The following is a 13536-nucleotide window of genomic DNA, read 5'->3' on the forward strand; positions in this document are numbered from 1 at the left end:
AATTAAGTGGAGTAAAATCTTAATTAACATCTCTGGGGGTGAAGGAGAAAAAAAAAATTTTGTGTTTTCTCATCAGGCTCCCCAGAGATGATTTTCCCTGCAGGTTGATCCACTTTTGAACACCAAATTCCAACTCTAAAGCCTTGGAGGGTTTGTGGGCTCAGCCTCCTGCTCTGCTGTTGTTTTCCAGAGTTAATTTTTCCATGTGATGCGCAGAGCAGAGAGGAAATGTGTTGTCACTTTTCACCAGCTCCAATCAAAGAATTGTAAATCCCAACGAGCAGGAAAAGCCTCAAAGCTTTGGAATTTCCAACAAGTGCAAGAGGGAGGGGATTTGAACAACAATCCTGTTGGGATGTAAATAATTCAAGAATTGTTTGTTATGTGTGCAATAATTAATTTTTTAAATTTTTTTTATATGCCAAATAAATGAGGTTGGAAGTGGTTTCTGGAGATGCTCTAATCCCAAATCCAAGGTGGCTCCAGCAGGATCCCCTGTGTGTCTGTGTCACTTCTGTCCCCACAGCACTGCTGAAATCCCAAAGATTTTGGGATGTTTTGGGTTGGGAGAGGCTCCTTGCACAGCCCAGGAGTGAATTCAGGTGGTTTTGTTTTTTTATATTTTACTCACAAATCAATCTCACGGAAGTGAGAGGAAAAAAAAATGGATTTATGTATTTTAGCTTAACCACAACAAGAAAGCCACAAACTCCTGATCCTGAGGAGACAGGAACACACTGACTCTGAGTTTTACAGGTGTCTCCAAACCTCCAAAGCAGATGAAAGATGAATTATTTGGATAATAAACCTCAAGGAGTAAAGGCTAATGAGCACAGGCTGGAACATCCACCTACTGCTGCCTTTTTATCCTGAAATACTGATTGCTGAAAGACTGAAAGTAAAAATCCCATCAACAGAGAGAGCTTATGGTTATCATTACATTGATTAGTTGTTTTAATTTGAGGATTTTGGACGAGATTTCCCTGTTCCAGCACATAAAATTTTCCATTGAAAGCAGATTTTTGTCATCCTTTGCATGAGATACAGTGGTTAGTGTTAACATGCAACCAAAAATTTTATGCAGGCAAATAAACTGACTTCCTTTTCTTTGGGCTGCCTTCCAAAGCCCTGGTTTTAATATCTAATGTACAAATGTCCCAGAACACTGCTTTAGATTAAAAACATGAGCCAGAAATGTCCTCAGAGAACACTGCTGAGAGGTCAGAGGATTTTTATTTTTTTTTATTTGTTATCCATCCGTACCTAGATGGAAAGACAGGATCACCTACAGCACAATCTGCAGAGGGAAAACACTTCAGGAACAGCATTTAGCACGTCCCACTGAATGGTGTGAACACTCTGGGAAGGATTTACTCACTTGATTCCTCTCAGGAACAACTGGGAGGAGGTTTGGATTTCTCTACTCAAAGATCAAATATAAAATTGCGGCACAAAGCTGCAGGAGCTGAATCCAGGGGGGTGGGCAGAAAGGAGGGGTTTTTTTAGAGGGGATTTTTGGGAAGGAATTCCTGGCTGTGAGGGGGCTGAGACTCTGGCACAGGCACATTTTAAAGCCCTGAGAACTGGCTTTAAAATTGGGAACTGAGCTGGGAATGTTGTGCACTGTCAGCTTGAATTATTCCACACTTTCACTATTTCATTGGGAGTTCCTGAGGGGTTTGGATTTTCCTAAAGCACCAACACTTGACAGCAAAAAACCCCAAACCCTCATGGCTGCAGAATAAAATAAAATAAAATAAAATAAAAACCTGAAAAATCCATTATTTACCCACCTGAAAAAGAGGGAGATGGACTTTTATATAGACAGGACAAGGGGAATACCTTTAATACGATAAAGAAAAGGCTCAAGTGGGATATTGGGAAAGAATTCTTCCATTGGGATGGAATTCCCAGAGAAGCTGTGGCTTCCTCTGGATCCCTGGAAATGTCCCAGGCCAGGCTGGAATAACCTGGGACAGGACAAAATGTCCCTGCCATGGCAGGGGCTGGAATTAAACAAACTTTAAAATCCCCTCCCACCCAAAATTCCCCATCGTCACCACCTCAACAAACCCAGACAGCCAAAAATCCAAATTTCAAACACCTTAGAAACCAACAGGGATTTATTATTTGGGGAGAGGGGAAAGGTTTGGGTTTTTTTTTTTACCTGAGCCACTGTAGGAGGAGGATGAGGGTGTTCTCCTGGAGAAGCTTTTCACAGCCAGGCTCTGCCCTCTCTGCTTCCTCCTCCAGGCTGTTCTGCACTTGGAGTCGATGCTCTGTTTGATGCGGTACCAGTCCGACTCCGTGATGCCAAATTTGTAAAACAGGTGGCCTGGAATGATGGAAAAAAAAAAAAAAAAAAAAAAAAAAGAGAAAATAATCCAAATAAAGCTGGAGTTGGCAGAAAATATGGAGAGGACACAGCAAATCCCACACACCAGTTCTGAGCCCCCAAAGCTGAGCATTGACAAGATTTCAACAAAATTTATTCCAAAAACTCCATAATTGTTCATCTGCAGTTCTGGAAAACTGTGTAAAAATTCTGTTAAAAAATTCTGTCATTATTAAAATCCTGTCATTATTAAAATTCTGTCATTATTAAAATTCTGTGTTAAAATTTAAATTTAAAAAAAATGCCATGGGATTTTATCAGCTGCACTCAGATCTGTGGAAGTTACACTGTTATATCCAAGTTAAGAGGAGGATCCAGCTCTGCAGAGCCAAAGCTGCATCAAGGATTGTTTCTCACTGATAAATCTGATGGTAAAAGCACAAAAGTGCCTCTTGCTGAAGTAAAAAACTGCATAAAACTCCCTATAAATAAAAATAAATCGACCCTTTTAAAGCTCAGTTCAGAATTGATCCAAATCCAGTAAAAAACCAGAGCTCAGAGTGAAGATCCTGTGCACAGTTACTCCCAAAATTCACAATTTTAGGAGTCTCAGGATGCACTTTTCAATTATTCAATTGCCAAAGTGTTCCATAAACATGGGGAGGACTGGCTTTAAAATTGGGAATTGGATTGGGAATGTTGTGCACTGTCAGCTTGAATTATTCCACACTTTCACCATTTCATTGGGACTTTCTGAGGAGTTTGGATTTTCCTCCAGCACCAACACTTGACAGCAAAAAACCCCAAACCCCCTGCAGAATAAATAAAAAAACAAAACAAAACAAAAAAAACCCCTGAAAAATCCATTATTTGCCCACCTAAAAAAGAGGGAGATGGATTTTGATATGGACAGGACAAGGGGAATGGCTTTAATATGACAAAGAAAAGGTTCAATAGGATATTGGGAAGGAATTTTTCCCTGTGAGGGTGAGGAGGGGCTGGAATTCCAGATTTGCTGTGGCTGCCCCTGGAGCCCTGGAAGTGTCCCAGGACAGGCTGGAATAACCTGGGACAGGAGAAAATGTCTCTGCCCATGGCAGGGAGTGGAATTAAATGGAATGAAAAATAAATTAATTAAATTAAATTAATTTTAAGGTCCTTCCCACTCAAAGCATCTCAGGATTCTCTGATTCCAACCCTCTAAATTCAACCAGAACTCTCTGAACATTTAATATTTTATTTAATAATCTAAACCTTCAGTACTTGAAAATTCAGAGGTGAATTGTCCCTGGACAGGCCAAGGCTGCCAGAGATTCTTTAACTCTACAGGACAAAGCTGCAAAAATCTCTAAAATTCTCATTTTCCTTCCCTTACCCTGCAAAGTAAAATAATATTTTCCACTTTTCCACTTACTGGCCTTTCCATCTTCCTCTCAGATGGGCTCCTAATCCTGTCAAGGACTTGCTTAAGCTGTTGTATATAAAACCTAAAGAGCAGGATATGGGGCTGTTCCTGCAAGAAAAATGGTTTTGAAGCCTGGAGCCACAAAATTCCAGGTTTGCACAAAGCAAAAGCTCCGGAGTTTCCTCTGCATTACAAATGAGTCCTCAAAGGCTGAGATCTGCAGGCTCTGCCAGAGCCAAGGGGAGGACTGGATCTCTTGTGGCATCATTTTTATAAAATAAAATTTGGGTTTTTTTGATGTTTCAGTGTCTTTTTCTGTTGTTGTTGGAGCGGTTTGAAATAAAGGAGAGGAAACACAGGAAGAAAATGCTGGACCCCAAAACTGAATTCAAAAGTGCTTTAAAGTCCTCAATATTTCTCACTTTGAAGTGACAGCAAGAACTCAGAGAACTTCACAGTCCCCAAAATGGGAAAGGAGGAAAAGGGGCTGAAATTCCAATTTGCTGCTGTGCAAGTTTCCTTTCCACGGGTGTCAGTAAAAGCAGAGCAAATTTAATCCCTGGGATATTCCAGGATGACACTTAATTCAAAGAGAAATAAAAGTGATATCAATTACTCAGGACAATTATTGTCCTGAATTATAAAGTGATATCAATTATTCAGTGTGAGGAGGAAAGGAAAGGAAAGGAAAGGAAAGGAAAGGAAAGGAAAGGAAAGGAAAGGAAAGGAAAGGAAAGGAAAGGAAAGGAAAGGAAAGGAAAGGAAAGGAAAGGAAAGGAAAGGAAAGGAAAGGAAAGGAAAGGAAAGGAAAGGAAAGGAAAGGAAAGGAAAGGAAATTTCAGGAAAGGAAAGGAAAGGAAATTTCAGGAAAGGAAAGGAAAGGAAATTTCAGGAAAGGAAATTTCAGGAAAGGAAAGGAAATTTCAGGAAAGGAAATTTCAGGAAAGGAAATTTCAGGAAAGGAAAGGAAAGGAAAGGAAAGGAAAGGAAAGGGGCGGAAAGGAAAGGAAAGGGGCGGAAAGGAAAGGAAAGGGGCGGAAAGGAAAGGAAAGGAAAGGAAAGGAAAGGAAAGGAAAGGGGCGGAAAGGAAAGGAAAGGAAAGGAAAGGAAAGGAAAGGAAAGGAAAGGAAAGGAAAGGAAAGGAAAGGAAAGGAAAGGAAAGGAAAGGAAAGGAAAGGAAAGGAAAGGAAAGGAAAGGAAAGGAAAGGAAAGGGGCGGAAAGGAAAGGAAAGGAAAGGAAAGGAAAGGAAAGGAAAGGAAAGGAAAGGAAAGGAAAGGAAAGGAAAGGAAAGGAAAGGAAAGGAAAGGAAAGGAAAGGAAAGGAAAGGAAAGGAAAGGAAAGGAAAGGAAAGGAAAGGAAAGGAAAGGAAAGGAGGACAACAGACAACAACCTCACCAGGACAGGGACAGACAGGAAAATTTCAGGCTAAAGAGCCCTAAACCATCAGGGACAGATTTTCCAAGCCAAACATCCTCATTTCTTTCCCTTCATTCATGAAATCCCCAGTTGCTGTCAGGGTGTCAGGCTGGGCTGGACAAGCACTGCAGACCCATGTGCAAATCAGGCCTGAAAAATCAACCCTAAAGCACAAAAATAACTGATAAAAACCAGAATTAATTTCAGATGTCCAATCTGTTCAGATGCTGTCCCAATCTAAAACCTTGCTTTACAACCAGCAAGACATTTCCTAGCAGGAAAAAATCTTGAACCTAAAAGGCAGTGGAGGAGTTTTGAATGAGATAAAAACTTCTCCAGGGGCTTTAAAACATGGAAAAGCAGGATATTGGAGATGAGACCTCTCACTTGGGGAGAAAAGACAGAAATAATTCAAGGAAAAGGGATTTGAGGAATTTTTTTTGGATCATTTACTCTCAAAAGCTGCATCATTTTACAGCAGAGCATCCACTGAGCTGCACAACAACACAGAGAAAAAAAATCCAGTTGGGAATATAAATCAGCACTTGGAGCAAAAGACAAGATTTTTGGAAGATGGATGCCCATAAAAAGAGAGTAAAGGACAGGATTTAGGTGATTTAAGATTGGTTGAGTGTGTTTTTAGTGATGTTTTCATGAATGATGCCTCAAAAAAAAAAAAAAAAAAAAAAAAAAAAAAAAAAAAGGTATCTTTAGTTTCAAACAATAAAAGTCCAAAGTTTAATTTTTATGGGGAGGAACCTCATTTCCTGCACGAAACTCTCCATGAAAAACACACCAGAGACTTAAAAATAATTCAGTGGTTTCATCAATTTGGGTGATTTCTCCAGGCAGAGAGATCCTGGCTGCAGTTTGGGAGACAAAAAAGGGCTGCAAAGAGAATTCAGGGAGTCACAGGGGGAAAAAAGGGGAAATTGAGGATCAACATTCCAATCTCAGCAAAGGAAAAGCTCAGGAAGAAGGGAAAAAAGTCAGGAAAAATTCAAGTCAGTTTTAAAAGGCAACAGGTGCAGGGAGAGATCTGGGGGAGTTCCAGTAAAATGAAAAAGTGCAAAAGTGAAAAATGCAAAAGTGCAGGTCTGAAATAAATCTTGCTGTGGTTCTGAAGGGAAATAAAAGCTGGGAAATGCAAAAAGAAAAAAAAAAAAAAAAGAAGATTGGAAATACAAAGCAAAATAATGCAAAGGAAAAAAAAAGATTTGATTTGGTACAAACACAGGGGAAATGAGAATTTTAGAGGATCTGCTGGACAAAATAAAGGTTGGGGTTTCCTAAAAACCAGGATTAATTATAAATTAAGGAAATCCCAGGAAAAGCACATTCCTGGGGAAGGAATTCTCTCCTTCTGAAAGTCAGGGAGCACAAAAAGCAATCCCCACAGAGCATGAAAGTGTAAAGAAATCAAATAAATTACAAATTGAGGAGGAAGAGAAGACATTGGTGAGATCAAAACATGAAATATTCCATCCTGATCTCAGCTCCTAAAAAATCAAACTCCACATCAGGAGTTTCATTTGGACACTCCCAGTCTGTGCTGCTTCCCATTCCCCAAAAATCCCAGATTTCCATGGAAAATTCCAAGGTAAAATCAGTATTTTCATGCAGAGGTGGCCCAGAAATTCCTGCTGCTTTTGGTGCATTTGGGAAAGATTTGGGCAAGTGCAGCACAGAATTTGGATAAAATACAAATAGATTTCTATTAAATACAGAATCCAAGCAGATTTGGGTCGCTGCTCCTTCACTTTCCAAATCTTTCTAATTTTTAAAGCCTAAAGGAAAACAGCAGGATGGGGAATTCATCTCAAAGTGATGGACAAAATCCTTTTAAATTGACAGGAATAAGATGGATCCTACAAGAAATAAAGGCTCCTGCATTTGAGGAGGGAAGGGACTGATTTTTTGGGGCTTTGGCTTCCTTCATTTTTTTCTCAGCGGGGTCAAACATTTGGAGCCTTTTTGATGAAATGAGAGTAAAATCTGCTGCTCCAAACACTGAGGGAGCAGAGGAAAAGCTGAAGCACCTCTGGAATTCCTCCTTTGATCCTCCAAACCTCACCCAGGGCTTGTCCTGCCCAGATTGAAATGGTTTGGGAACCAGGAATTGTTTATTTGGCAGCTGGGAGGAACTTCCCCCTGTTAAATTTGGGAAATTTGGGATAAATTTGGGATATTTGGGTTGGGATAAATTTGGGATATTTGGAGGGGAGGGATGGCAGAGCCTTGGAGGCTCCACCAATGTCACACACCTGGAAAATCCATCCTTGTCACCAAAAAAAATCCCTTTTCACATCCAAAAAGAGACAGGAGGAGCTGCTGGGAACTTGGAGGGAAAGCAAATTCAGCTACCAAGTTTTTATTCTGCTCATTAATATTTATTGAGGGGATTTGTCTGAATATTTTCATCTTTAACAAGTCACAGATTCAGAGGAGACGCGAAGATTGAAGTCATTTTAAACGCTTTTGTTCTTCAAATTAAAAAAACCATTACCAGGAGTTTTAAAAATGAAAAAAATTAATGTTAATTAGGATCTGGAATCTCTAAATTCCACCAAGGAATCCTGGTCCAGAGCTCCTACACTCAGTCACACCTCAGCACCTCAGCCAGGCTATTTTTACCTCTTTTACAGCCACCAGAACCCGGTTTATTCTCATTTATTCCCAGCCATCAGTATTCAAATATTGCCATCTAGTGGGGTGTCAAATTCCCCAGCGTGGCAGGAAAAAAGTGGATTTTTATCTGTTCCTGGGTTTGCTCCATCCCAGCTCCTCACAGGACACACACACCCAGGGCTCTGAAAGATTCTGGAGCACAGAGGGGCTGGGGAATTAATTAATTAATCAATCCCTGCAGAATTAATGAATTAAACCCTGCAGGAACAACAGAATATTTTGTGGTCCTGGAATTCCTGGTGTTCCAGCAGCAGCCACAGAGAACTCCCAAAGGGATCCTTCAATCCCTGTCCTGATGGTGACAGAGCTGTTCAATAACTGAGTAAAATTGATAGAAATTAATCAATCAACCCTGCAAGAAAATAATTCTGGACCAAACAGAGGGTTTTTAAAACTCTTCCTGTTCTCTGCTCCAGGTCCTGAGTTACACCCGAGTTACTCCAGAGTGACAAATGGCATTTGCTTCTATTTTGTTTCCATCATTTAAAAAAAAGAAAATCCTCTATTTATTTCTACTTTGTCCCCCATTTTTAAAAATCAGCAGCTGCAGCAGAAACTTTCTCAAAGAGCTCATCTTCAAACCACCCAACTTGCCCTTTTTTTTTCTTTATAAACTCCTAAAATAACACTTTAAGCCCCCAAAAAAGCTGTTTTTTCTATGCCCAGCCCCAGCAGTGCAGACCTGCACACACTTCAGCACGTACTTGAACTCAGTCTGGCCAAAAGGGAAAAAGCACTGAGGGGTGGAAGGAGGAGTGTGGAAACAGATGGGCCAAAGTGAGCTCATCCATCCATCCATCCATCCATCCATCCATCCATCCATCCATCCATCCATCCATCCATCCCTCCATCCCTCCATCCATCCATCCATCCATCCATCCATCCATCCATCCATCCATCCATCCCTCCATCCATCCATCCATCCATCCATCCCTCCATCCATCCATCCATCCATCCATCCATCCATCCATCCATCCCTCCATCCATCCATCCATCCATCCATCCATCCCTCCCTCCATCCATCCATCCATCCATCCATCCATCCATCCCTCATCCATCCATCCATCCATCCCTCCATCCATCCATCCATCCATCCATCCATCCATCCATCCATCCATCCCTCCCTCCATCCATCCATCCATCCATCCATCCATCCATCCATCCATCCATCCCTCCATCCATCCCTCCATCCATCCCTTCTGTGTTTTGTGGAGAGCCCAGGAGTGAGCACATCACACACACAGAGCCATGTTTTACACACTGACAGCCCCCCCAGTGCTGCTCTGCCAAAAAATGGAAAATTCAATTCTTCACTTGTGGAACTCAAGGGTGACAAGAGAAGTGTGAGGAGGAGGAGAGAGAAAAAAAACACATTTTATTTTCTTTTCCCAAAAATTTGCTGCCTCTTTTCTTTTTTTTAATTTTTTTTTTCAGTTTATTAACAAGGGACTGGGCCAGGAAAATAATTGAAATCAAGAGAAGTGCCCAGGAAAGAAGCAAACTCCAGTTGCAGCTGAAAGCAAGGCCAGCATTGATGCCATGGATGAGAACTGTGGTGCTGAGATAAAACTCAATGGCTTCTCCCATTATCTCCTTGCCTGGCCTCAAAAGGGGTTATCAGTGCCCTGCATGTGGCAGCATTTAATTGATTCACAAAACAGCAGCTCTGTGAAACTGCAGCCACACTCCTGCAGCTCTGAGAGAGACAAGGCCCTTCCCCAGGGGAAACAGAAATTAAAGCTCCTCAGAGAGGAGAAAAGCCCAGCACAGAAAGGATTTATTTCACTTCTTGCTTTTTAAAAGATGTGCAGAACTCTCAGACTTTGCTGCTGAGGAGGAGAGAGTCCAGCAGCTCTGCAGCCTCTCCCTGGTCTGGACATAACATGTCATCACTTGTGGCTTTCCCAAAAAACCCAATCCAGCTCTCCAGGGGGAGCAGAGCCCTGGGCAAGGCTCAGAGCTCAGGTCCTGACCAGAACAAAGCTCAGCAGAACTTCCCAAGTTCATCTCATCTCCCCTCGGCTGCTGCAGAAGTGGGCAAACTCGACCCAATTGGGCAAACTCGACCCCATTGGGCAAACTCGACCCCATTGGGCAAACTCGACCCAATTGGGCAAACTCAACCCCATTGGGCAAACTCGACCCCATTGGGCAAACTCAACCCATTTGGGCAAACTCAACCCAACTGGGAAAACTCAACCCAATTGGGAAAACTCAACCCAAACAGGAAAACTCAATCCAACTGGGCAAACTCAACCCAAATCGGCAAACTCAACCCAATTGGGAAAACTCAACCCAAACGGGAAAACTCAACTCAACTGGGCAAACTCAATCCAACTGGGCAAACTCAACCCAAATCGGCAAACTCAACCCAAATCGGCAAACTCAACCCAATTGGGAAAACTCAACTCAACTGGGCAAACTCGACCCAACTGGGCAAACTGAACCCAATTGGGCAAACTCAACTCATTTGGGCAAACTCAACTCATTTGGGCAAACTCAACCCAACTGGGCAAACTCAACCCGTTTGGGCAAACTCAACCCAACTGGGGAAACTCAACCCAAACAGAAAAACTCAACCCAAACAGGAAAACTCAACCCATTTGAGAAAACTCAACCCGTTTGGGAAAACTGAACCCAATTGGGAAAACTGAACCCAACTAGGCAAACTCAACCCATTTGGGCAAACTCAACCCAAACGGGAAAACTCAACCCAACTGGGAAAACTCAACCCAATTGGGAAAACTCAGCCCATTTGGGAAAACTCATTTGGGAAAACTCAATCCAACTGGGCAAACTCAACCCAACTGGGCAAACTCAACTCAATTAGGCAAACTCAACCCAACTGGGCAAACTCAACCCATTTGGGCAAATTGAACCCTTCAAGCTCCAGTGAAACCTGTCCTGCATCCCCTGGAGCCACCCAGAGGAGGAGAAATGTCCCTGAGCAGCTGCTCTGAGCAGCCTGGACCAGATCAGAGTGTCCCCTGCTCATCCAGAGGGTTGGGAAGGACTCAGTTTAGTCCCTTCCAAGGGAAACAATTCCAGGGTTCTGTGATAACACCACAGGAACAGCCTGAAGTCACTCCTCCTTTCCCAAGAACTCCAGCCCGTGCTGTTTAGCACTGGGAGAAGAAAATGTTGGCAAAAAGGATTTCCAGGGACCACAGGATTAGCTCATCCATCAGACACAAACCACAGGACTCCTGTTCAGGCTACCAGAGCTGGGATGAGGAGCTCTTATCCTGCAGCTCAGGGATCCTCAGGAAATTCCTGGGGTTGAGCTCTGCCACTGTCCCAAACCTCCAGAGAGAGCTTGGGGAGGGACTGAAACAACAATTAGCAATATCCAAATCACAGAAATCCATCAATTTCTGGTGCTGATGAAATGTTAAAGACAAAATGCCAGTTGGGATGGTTTTCCTCCAGGCTCTCCAGATGGAAATCCAAGGGTTTTTTTGGATGCTCAGGATTGCAGCAGATGTAGGTGTGACACTTTTAAACCCTCAATACTCCATCAGCCACCGACTGCTGGGAGATTCAGAAATGAGACACGAGAAAGCCCAAAATTATAAACAGGAAATGAAAGGAAGACAAAGAAAAAATCTGCTGAAAAAGCATCCAGATATTAGGAAGGAAATGAGGGGGAAAAAAAAAAGGGAAAAAATTGGTCGAGTTAATAAAAAAGCAGTAATAAAAAAAAGGCTTTTGGAAGTGGGAAAGTGAAAGAATAGAAAACACTGATGACATTCTGTGTTTCTAGTGCACGTCCTCAGTAATTGCAGGGTTTGTTTAAAGCACCTGAAGGGAGACAGAAGCTGCAGAGAGAAAAGATTTCCAAGGGATGGAGGGACCAGGATTAGGTGGGATTTTGGGGAGGAATCATCCCCTGGGAGGGAGGGAAACCCCTGGGATGGATTCCCAGAGAAGCTGTGGCTGCCCCTGGAGCCCTGGGAATGTCCCAGGCCAGGCTGGACAGGGCTTGGAGCACCCTGGGACAATGGAAAGTGTCCCCTGCCCATGGATATATATAAATAAAATATAAATAATTGGTGCACACAGCCCAAACCATTGCAGGATCCCATAATAAACATCCCAGAAATCAGCACCAGCCTGGAGAGCCCCACAAAAGCAGAGAAACATCCCAGCTCAGCTCATCCCTGAGACCTCCTGCCCTCCCTCCAGCATTTCCAGGCAGGATAATCCTCGAGAAGGACAGAAATGTGATATATTCGCTGCTTCTCCTGCTTTGTTTTTAAACTCAAACCCTCCATGAGGAGCTGGAGCAGCAATGCTGAGCTCCCCTCACGTTCTCCACTCCACCAACAGCCCCAACCTGCCTGGGCTGTGGGCAGGAATATTAATATTAATATTTATATTTAAAATACATAAACTCATCCCACTGCCATCGAGTCCACAGCCAAATGTGTTTCCCATTAAAGCAGCCGTGTGTGGGCTGCAGCTCCAGAGCTGGTGTGTGGATTTTTATTTTATTATTTTTTTTTTATTTTTGGGAAGCAGAGCCAGTGTTTAATTCCATTTGGCCTCTTGCTGAGGACACAGCTCCTTTCAGAGCGTATTAACATCTCTTTCAACTCCTGCAGTAGGAGAAGTGCTCCCATATCCCTCCTGGAAGTAATTTTTTATAGAACAGGAACACCAAGTTTTGGGTTTGAGGGATTTCTTTTGTTTTCACATTTTGCAAAGTGAAGTTGTTTGTTGTTTGAAGCAGAAAATGCAACATTGAGGGTTAAAAATCAGATTTTATCATGAGGCATCCTCAGCTAACACTTTGTTTTGTGGGGTTTAAAAGACAGGGATGTATTCTGGATGAAATTAAAGGGAAATGGGAGAAATTCACTCTGTGAAAGTCTTGGGAGAAAATGGGAAAATTCACCCAAATTTTTCATCACAGGTTCCTCCCCCTCTGTGAGCCCTGCAGGGTTTTGGGGAGGGATTTATGGGATTTTGGTTTTGACAATCCTGTCCCTGTATTTATTCCCATGTGCATAAATAATTCCCTGAGCAACAGACGCTGCCTGGAGGCCAAATAAGAATTTTGGGGTCCAACAGCACAAGGGCACAGGTTTCCCCTTAATGCAGTTCATGAGTTTGGATCTCCTTCCTCCACCCAAAAACAAATTCTGCATTTAATCTGGAGTTTCTGATCTTCCATCCTCTTGGAATAATTAACCGGAACTGATAAAAAAGTGGGAAAATCACAGGTGAGAGTCTGCTGAGCAAGAGGTTTCCACAGAAATAATACACAAATTACACACAATAAAATATCAAATATGTGTGTATATAAATATATATTATAAGCAACTAATGTTGTTTTTAATTTAGTTACTTGGATTATTTTGAATAAAAAGAACTACTGATAAATTTGCTTTTCTGAGCTTTAGAAATCCCTTCTCCTTTTTTTTTTTTTTTTTTCTGCATGCCCTGGAAAATCATCTTTTCTATTACACCATCCCTTAGAACTGCAAAATTCTGAATTTGGGAAATCTGGTTTTTTTTCCAAGTCGCTCGTGGAAATTGCTGTGAAATCTCCAAAGAGCAAAACCTGTATTTTCTGTTAGGCAAAGAAAATTACAGCTGAGGATGTTCTCAGATCGGATTTCACCAGCAAAAATCTCCATTTTTAGCAGGGCTGAGGTAATGAGCTATTTAATGACAGAGATTGTGTTT

The 13536-nt window shown here is 42.1% G+C and overlaps 1 protein-coding gene across 2 annotated transcripts in view; it reads right to left on the reverse strand.

The window, feature by feature from the left end:
- Positions 1–13536, reverse strand: part of BANP (BTG3 associated nuclear protein) — a 125140-nt gene that overhangs the window by 73480 nt on the left and 38124 nt on the right. For both annotated transcript variants that reach the window (XM_083870032.1, XM_083870031.1), the window contains exon 8: positions 2168–2335. In XM_083870032.1, coding sequence (XP_083726158.1) covers positions 2168–2335 — 168 coding nt within the window. The remainder of the gene's footprint in view (positions 1–2167; positions 2336–13536) is intronic.

This window comes from Zosterops lateralis (assembly GCF_965231275.1).
Source record: "Zosterops lateralis genome assembly, chromosome: 12".
NCBI lineage: Eukaryota > Metazoa > Chordata > Aves > Passeriformes > Zosteropidae > Zosterops > Zosterops lateralis.